The sequence below is a fragment of the Austrofundulus limnaeus genome, unplaced genomic scaffold, assembly GCF_001266775.1.
Source record: "Austrofundulus limnaeus strain Quisiro unplaced genomic scaffold, Austrofundulus_limnaeus-1.0 Scaffold3, whole genome shotgun sequence".
In the NCBI taxonomy this organism is placed as follows: Eukaryota; Metazoa; Chordata; class Actinopteri; order Cyprinodontiformes; family Rivulidae; genus Austrofundulus; species Austrofundulus limnaeus.
In genome coordinates this window covers 4,305,411-4,314,697 of record NW_013952405.1, presented here as the reverse complement: position 1 = coordinate 4,314,697, position 9,287 = coordinate 4,305,411, and the positions used below count along the sequence as shown (strand labels likewise).

Genomic DNA, 9,287 nt, shown 5'->3' with positions numbered 1-9,287 from the left:
ATATATATATATATATATATATGTTGTCAATGGAATTCCGGTGTTACCCCATATTTTGTGACCATCATATATTGTGACCAGAGGGGGCGCTGTTGCGTTTCTATAACAGATCTTGGCCAAAAATGGCCACAAAGAAGAATATGATACGCAAAAAGTGTAACCCAGAGGTCACAAAATATGACAACTGTTGTCATATATTGTGACTTCACTGTAGCTTGGTAAATAATAAAAAATATTTATTCATAAACTGATTCTACTCATTGTATACGTCCTCCAATGTCAGAAAAATAACTTCCAATCACTGGCATGTTGAGTATTACTATTACTACTATTATTATTACTACTATACATGATAATAGCCATCATATTATGTGACCCTGTACTAATTTAATAACAGTCACCATGTCAGTGATCAAAAGTTATTTTTCTGACACTAGAGGATGTAAACAATTAGAATAAAGAGATTTTGAATATTTTTTTACTATTTCCTTAGCTACAGTGAAGTCACACTATATGACAGCTGTCATATTCTGTGACCATGCATGTACAACAGTCAACAGTTTTTTTTTTCTTCTTATGTCTTCAGCCTCTGGCTTACACTGTTGGCGTATCATGTTCTTTTTTGTGGCCATGTTCCGCCAAGTTCTGTTGTAGAAACGCAACAGCGCTCCCTCTGGTCACAATATATGACGGTCACAAAATATGGTCTAACACCTGTTTGCTGTCATCACTTAGTTATGATCTATGTTGAATGGGTAGCAAAGGAGCTTTGCAATATGACTGCAAAGATGGGGCACTATTTAAACTGTCTCTGGCTGTCCATTAAACACCAATCGAGGTGAACCGTGTTTTGCAACAAATGAAGCACTGTCACAGAGAGCCACCAGAGGTGTGGAGTGTATCTCAAATAGGTTGTTGTCAAGCGTTATGCTTGAAATGTGTGCTGGACATTTCCTATTCTACGTCCTGTAGCCAGCCTTTATTACAGTCATTTACCCATCATATACCCTTTCATGTACTAACTTTACTACCCCGCTTGGTGGCTCAGAGGTAGGACAGCAGCTGGTTGACTTCAACACCCCATGCTGCCTTGATCCTTTTATAAATCACACTGAGAAGTGCACCACTGCAGTACTGGTTTTTCATCTGCTCTACAACTGAAGACAAAATCTTGTTTACAGCATCATTTGAGGTAACTTGACTCAGATTTCCTCACTGTTTTGTGCTGTTTTTTGCTGGCAAATCTAAAAGGGACTTTAATGGTGCTGCTTAAGTAGCCATTGACTCAGTGGTTAACTATTATCCATAATATTTGACACCTAAATTTCTTCTGGGTAAAACTGAATGGATTCTGATTAGCCTGAGTAGTATCATTCGCCTGATGGTTTTAACATTATGAGAAGCGTGGCCTGTTATTTGCACACTTACTGTTCTGCCACAGCGATTGTTGTGGAGGTTCATGAGGGCCCGAGCGTCTCGTACCGTTCTCTCTTTGGCATCTATGAAGGCTTTGGCAAACTTTATCCCATAGTTAATGTTATCACTGCAGCCACCCCAGTCAAACTCGCCTCTCGTATCGCGAGCTCGTCCCCGTTTGTGCGGGTCGCAGTTACACATCTTCAGCTCCCCCTGGCTGCAGGCGCGAGTTAGAGCGTAGACAACTCCYGCTGAGGAGATGGCATAGACAAAAGCTGCTTCCCGGCTGCCTGAAACAGAGGTAGAACACCAAAACCAAACAAATTAGAAGAAGGTGATATAGAGAACAAGTGTAGAACGTCAACATTTGTTTGCTTCAATGTAGTCCATCACGCCGTGCCTTGCAACAGATTTTCCAAGAGCCAAAGAAAGCTTTGTTGTTTGTGTTGTTCATACAAGGATGCACATAGTGCCATGACAAGACCTTAGTTTGAGCCATGAGCACATGAAGGAGCAGCTGATGGAGTGTATCAGGCCTGATGTGGAGTATAGGCTTGCTCTGTTTAAATATTATCATGGAAATAATCCTAGCTGTGGGGCTCCCCTCGGCTCACATAAATTGTTTAAATACAGACACAGTGATACCCCATTTATCAGCACCAGGGTGATGTCATGAGAACATTATCTACCACTGCTGTGCTCCTCTGTTCTTTGCTGCTGTMTTTTATTCCTCAGCATATGACTCATGCATTTTGTGGCCAAGGACACGTGGAAATTTTGATATAGTGATTGGTCACAGTTGATTTTTTGCACTGGGTTTGTGAGTGAAACAGAGGAGATGAGAGCAGTAATCTCCTACATATAAACATAATAAACCCTAATATGGAGTTAGTCTCTGTGCTCAAAGAACATGCTGGGATTGAAATAAGGAGGGAGTGTCCCCCCTTCTTTTATTTATTCGTTTTTTTTGCTGTTTTTTTTTTTTCAAATGTTGAAAGCAAATGCAAAAGTATTCAGTTTAATTCAGTTTATTTATATAGCGCCATGTCACAACATACGTCGTCTCAGTACATGAAAAAAGGCAATCTAAAGAAGCCAGCAGACTGTGTTGAATCACTTCGTCACAGTCTCCCATCCTGACCATCAGACAGTGGAGAGGAAAAACTCCCTTTTTACAGGAAGAAACCTCCAGAAACCAGGCTCAGGACAGGCGGCATCTGCCTCGATCGGCTGGGTGTGGGGACAGGAAAAGTGAAACAGACAATTAGAAACAAGCTAGTTTATTTTGATTGAGAGACAAACGCCACAGTATTATAAGTATTTGTACGAAACTTGTGTTTAAATTTTTAATTAAAATTAGCCTTTTCAAATTGGAAATCAATCTCAAAACTTCCCTTTCTCTAAAAAATCTTGGAGAAGATAGTTTATTCAATGAAATACCATCTTGAATAAAAAAAATGGGTTTTTGGAAGTCTTTAGTCTGGTTTAAAACATTTACACCGCACTAAAGCAGCTTTCTTAAAGGTTTGTAATAATTTATATTTAATGTCTCTAGCTGCTTTGTGAGCCTCATACTTTTGGATTTAAGCAGTGGTGGGCACTGTTCTCCTAAAGCACTAATAGGGGAACTAACTTCCTGATTAGTGCTTTAGGGCCTTTGCTAATTTTAAAATTTGTTAGTAGATGAGCACTTGCTAAATTTATAGGCTAAATTTAGAAGCACTAACTGAGGTCTATAGATGTTATTGATCAACGTTTATGTTAACATCTGTGAAAGCTGTCACACATTTTGTTCATATGTGTGTCACTTATCCACTAGGTGACAATATACTGACCATGTATGAACCCAAATACGGCTGTGGAATGTCAGTGGTAAGTCTTAATCRGAATCAGAATCAGCTTTATTGGCCAAGTGTGTWGACACACACAAGCAATTTGTTTCCAGCAGATGATGTCTCACCAATACACATACATACAATATAGTCTGTGAATTATATACAATTATATACTGTATACATTTAATGTACAGTAAGCATACACGGGGGAGAGAGACCAGATTCAGAGCAGCAGTGGTGAGAGAGAAAYAAAGAAAGCTATATTTGTGAAGAGAGRCCGTCTGCCGTTTAGCACTGGGGGTCTCCTCCATGTCAATGTGTCTCCCTCTTACAATAGGTGATAATCAGGGCACTAACGATCGACTAATGGTCCACTTTTGCATGTCAACACCAGTTTTGATCATAGTCAAACTTGTTTGTCAACCATGTGAAGGCACCAAGGCACTGATAAAGCTGAAGAACTTTCTTAGAGGAGAGATGATGAAAACTTWAAAAAAAAAAAAACTCTTGTGACACATACTGTATTCAACTTTTTTTTAAATAATCCATGGCCTTACAGTATAATTCTTCAAGGAAAATTCATACATGTCAAGTTGTACAGATTGTCCATAATTTACACAGACTTTCCATCATTTTGCAGGTTTATGGATGTATAGAGAAATCTTACTGATTTTTTCAACTTTAATGGATTTTTTCAAAACCTCAGTTTCAAATTTATTTAAYATGTCAGAGCCTGTAGGACGTTAAAAACAATAAYATCAAATGACCRTCTTTGAACCTGTTCTGCTGCTAGTAATGAGACTAGTAATAKGTTCTGCACTTCCTCAATTCTCCCTTCCTCCTGCGTGCTTTGCAGCAGGCGCTGTCATCTTTGCGGCCGTCAGCCCCGCACCCCCAGTGTTGGAAATAAGCGATTCTAGCACAGTATTTACTTGGTATCGGATCAATACCAAAATTCCCAATATTGCCCACCCCTAGTCTGGATGTTTTTGGGCATGGGGCTCTATGGCGCCTGCCGGAGGGGAGAAATTGAAAGAGGCTAATATTTTCTGCCCATTTCCTGGTTCTTGCAGCATACAGGTCTTGAAGCATGGGCAGGGGAACATCAACAACTCTCTCAGCTGTCCTGATTGTTCGTTGCAGTCTGTTCTTGTCCTGCTGTGTGGCTGCTCTGAACCAGACTGTGATGGATGTGCACAGGACAGATTCTATGACTGCTCTGTAGAACTGTATCAACAGCTCYTGTGGCAGACCCAGCTTCCTTAGWTCCCGCAGGAAGTAAATCCTCTGTTGGTCCTTCTTGAGGATGGAGTTGATGTTGGTCTCCCACTTCAGGTCATGGGATGTGACGGTTCCCAGAAACTTGAAGTTTTCCCACAATGGACACGGGTTCCCAGATATTGTTAGAGGGAGTTGTTCTGGGAGGTGTTTCCTGAAGTCTACTGTCATCTCCACTGTTYTGAATGTGGTTAGCTCCAAGTTGTGTTCCTTACACCAGAGAGCAACATGGTAATACTGTATGTGACTCATGCTGTCTGTTGAAGAATGTTCCRTRGGTTGACTGAGTTATTTTWGTGCTTTAGAATTAGCTTTTGCTAAAACTTTCAGTGCATTAGTGCTTTAGAATTAGGGGACCTACATATTTGAGTTWGTGTTTTAGGGYTAGTGGAACTAATTTTTAGATTAGTGCTGCCCACCACTGGATTTAACTGCAGCTTTTGATACTGTTGACCACAATATTCTTACTTCTTGTCTAAGACAGTGGGTTGGCATTAAGCATTGGATTGGTTCTGTTATACTTGAGTGACAGAAGCTTGTGTGGTAATGTTTAAAAAAGTTCTGTCTACTTTAGTGCCTCTTTCCTGTGGGGTTCCTCAGGGCTTAATTCGCAGGCTTTCTTTGTTTTCATGCAAGGTCTATTCTAAAAAATAAATATTCTATGCTGATGATTGCCAGGTTTACCTGACATAAAAACCTAATAATTATTTCTTTATACAGCCTCTACTAAAATATCTTGAAGTTATCAAGATATGAATAACTTTGAACTTTTTAGGCTTTAATAATTTTTTTTTTAAATACTGCAATTTATTGTGTTCAGCTCAATCTCTCCTCCTGCCAGCCTTGGCACTCTGGAGCCTAATTTTAAACAGTCCTTCACGAGATTTTGTTTCTTTTTTTTCTGCTTTTTTGGTGAATAAAGTCAATCAGTTCAAAAAAAATTGWCATCTAACCTTGGTACATTGTATTTACTTGGATGTCCCATTTATTCTGGGAAGTGAGGAAAAGAGGGCAGTGGGTATAGAGAGAATTTAAATGATAAAGCACCGACAAGGGCATTACTGATCATCTTTCAAAACTGCGCCGTTTCTCTGACAGGAACAATATCACTCCAAATATTTACATCTGCATTACCGCTTATTCCTCTCACCCACCTCACCACTAACCCTGACTGCATATACACACACAGGCGGAACCAGTATCTCCATATCTTTTTCTCCATGCATCGCCAACCCCCACACATGCTTGGGATGGCTGGATAAGACACAATAACAAGCCATAGAAGGTCAGTGATGTCAGAAACTAACTTTGAAGAAACAGGGATTTTTTTTCCATGTAAACTGAATTTGGCTTTCGGGCATAGGACAATTTTTTGATTCGAGGTATATCACCGTTTTACAAGTCCTGATTTTTAAAAACATTGAAAAAGCTACAGCATGGCTAACGAATATATTTTAGAGGAAACTCAAAAAAGAGGAAACAAGTTTCCATGGGATAATGATAAGGCTTTTAGAGATGGGTGACTAAATTTATTGCTCTCAATAACTAAATAAATAGGGTTTTTTTGTCTTCTTTTGGAGCTGTTGGAGTCACAGTATTCCCTACCCTCTACAAAACCAACACAGCCCTAACTGAGCTTTACAGGTTTCAAGAGGTCTCAAGAATAAGATGGCACTGATTTTATTCACTTTAATGTAAATATTTTGTAAGTGTGCTGCAAAAAAATTGCACAATAATATATTTAGAACTGGGAAGTTTGTGTTCCAAAATGACAGATCAGTGTCAGGAAGGAAAAACTAGAAACTGACATGCCTAATAGAAACCACAAGAGTCTGCTTTTCAGGTATTCAGTGCTGACCTTATTACCACACTTCACAAACACGTGACAAGGAGGAATTATGCTTGTGAAAAGTTTGTAAAGAATAACATGTTCGTGTTTATGTATGCTTATGTGTATACTTGACTGTGATGACAAGTCCGTGTCTCGAGGCTCGTGTGTTTGTTGACAAGAAGTCAGACATTAAAACAGCCCAGCAGACTATAAACAAGAAGCACCAAGATTCGTAGAATACAAGAAGAAAAGACAGGACACAGAACAAGATGAGAGAAAAGGACAGACAGTGAGAAGAAGAAATAAAAAGAAAAAAATTGAAGAAGAAATAAGGAGGAAAAAGTTCCAATAAAAGGTAACAAATATGGTGTGCCCAAAAAATTAACCAATGTCATTCCTCAAACAATTGTTAATAAGTGTTGTGTGGCATCAACTTGTCAAAATAATGGATGCCCCTCTCTCAGGTTATAAAGCAAAGAAAAATAATATTTTTCAAAAATTGGAAAAAAAAAGACTTTAGATATATCAGCCTACGAAATCCTTAACACATCCCCCAAAGTTTATTTCTAGATTTGCAGCTACCCATTCTGACTAGGTTTGTCAAACAAACTATTACATGTTGTGTGTCCAAATTAGCAAACATGCTTTATTCTCCAGTCGGGTTTTAATTTTACAGCTTCTGTCTTTGTTTTAAGCAATGCTGGATAGTCTACCTTCTCTATTATTTGTTGGTACTTTACAGGAAGGGTCCACAGAACCTGGCACATAGCTGGACCTTTGAGATTACAGTATTATCTGTAGCATCAGCAATGAAGGCAACACCTGGGACAAAAGTCTAATTTCAGCTGATGAAWCTATTCGGCACCTTGCTGAGAGTTCTTTGTCATCTTTCTGTTGCTGATGAAAACAATGGTTTAATTTATTGGGTTAACCTGTAAAATACTTTTTTATGTCTTTATTCATGTGTGAGTTGTGATACTACATCACTGGGAATGTGTAAGAGTCTGATGAGCCTAAGCAATTTTAAATGTGGTTCCATGGTCCCTGGACTATACAGTCACAAAAAAGCAAAACAAACAAAAAAACTGTTCCCAGACACAGACTTACTTCGAAGCAAGACACGTCCGAAGACCGTGTGGTCACGGTCCAACGTGCTGCAGTTCCATCGATGGTGTCTAAACTGGTGCTGGCACTCTCTGATCCACTCTTTGGTGCCCTCACCGATGGCCTGCATGATGTCCGGGTGGCGCTGGCAGAGTTGCCGCTGTTTGTTCACCAGGCCAGGGATGTTATCGCAGATTACCCGAGCTCCCAGAGCACCGATGTACCTGAAGGTGCCAGAAACAAAGAAAGTCTGATTGTTATTTCGTGCCGTTTAAAAGCGCTCAAATACATGAGGCARCAACGACTGGTGACTAGGTGTGAAGTGTATATGTCTAATCTAGGAGACACAAAGTGGTGAATGGCATGAASTAGAGCTACAGTAAAAGTCCTCCGTGAGTCAGAGTTCACTACACTTAACAGTTTAAGGTTTTGCGAGTAGGAGGGGAGTGGAAACCATTTACTCCACTCTCCAAATAAATAAGCACTTAACCCCTCCTCACAAGACCTGCATGTATGTGTGCTTAAATGTTTCCCAATGGGATAGTAAAAAATCACGTTGTCACAAATCAGAGTACAAAGTCTTTGGGCCTCCAATAACCCTGTCAGACTTGGACTCCATTTATTCACTTTACTCCTCTGTCTTTAGCCTAATTGCTTTCATCTTACTCAAAGGTCCTTCAAATATTTCTCCCGTTCTAATAAAACTGACTTTTGAGTGTCTTGTGAAGATGCTTTGTTGACACTAATTTTGACGTGGCTCTTTGTGCCCGTGCATGAGACGTCTTGCGAGCCTGGTGGCTGCAGGGCTTTTTTGGCGAGTCCCAGAAGGCGAGAAGGGGGGCGATGGGGTAGGAGGCCATGGAGTGTATGCGTTTTATAAGGCCAAGTGAGAGGATGGACACTGGAGACTCAATACTCCCCAGAGCGGGATTAGAGAGGGGAGAAAAGAGCGGTATGTGCATCAAAGGAAAGTGCCGGAGCAGCAATTCACACTTCATTTTCTCACCCCAACTCTCAGAGAGGGAGAAAGGAGGAACTGTGGATTTTATAAGATGGTAAATCATTATCCACAGGTCTAAAATAGCACTCTGTAAAATCCCTGTGAGAATACTGTGAACCGCAGGAACAAGACAAGAGAGAAACAGCTGCTCTTTTTTTTAATCTGCAGCCAAAATATTTTTGGGACAATGCAGTCTCATTTTTAAGTCATCGGAGAAGTACCACCAATAAAAAAAGTTTTTTTTTTCTTTGTAAAATTCATCTACTTGTCATCAAATAAAGAAAATCTGTATTAATAGGTGGGAAACCTTTCTGTTTTTGGTCACACTTTGCTGGTCAAAAAACCCTAAGGTGTTGCTTTCTCCCAACAGAAATGTTGATAAAATCCAATGCACTTGAATTATACATTTGAATGGTTTTTTTTTTCAAGTAGCTGTAGCATCCCACAACTGTTTCTTCACCCATCCCTTTAGCCCCACACCTGCCCTAATGCCTACAAAACTGACAGAAACTTTTAGGAGATCCCATCAAGCCCAGTAAATGTCAGTCACGGCTTCAGCACACACTCCCACCACAACTCTCCATAACTGCTTTTAATCTACACAAACTATTAGACATTCCATCCCCATCACCCTGAAAAAACCCACCCACGCACAGACACCTCTCCTATAAACACACTCACGCGCATGGACATTTTCACTTATGTAACTGCACAGTCCTAAAGCCCTCTCATGCTCAGGATTTTTGATTATTTGGTGAAGTCGTTATTTTCTGTGTGTGTGTGTGTGTGTGTGTGTGTGTGTGTGTGTGTGTGTGTGTGTGTG

At 40.0% G+C, this 9,287-nt stretch overlaps 1 protein-coding gene across 1 annotated transcript in view; it reads right to left on the bottom strand.

The window, feature by feature from the left end:
* Positions 1-9,287, bottom strand: part of LOC106524393 (protein Wnt-2b-A) — a 16,967-nt gene that overhangs the window by 4,275 nt on the left and 3,405 nt on the right. Inside the window, exons 2-3 of the mRNA XM_014018193.1 lie at positions 7,468-7,688; positions 1,429-1,706 (exon numbers count right to left, since the gene is read on the bottom strand). Of these exons, the coding sequence (XP_013873647.1) occupies positions 1,429-1,706; positions 7,468-7,688 (499 nt within the window). The remainder of the gene's footprint in view (positions 1-1,428; positions 1,707-7,467; positions 7,689-9,287) is intronic.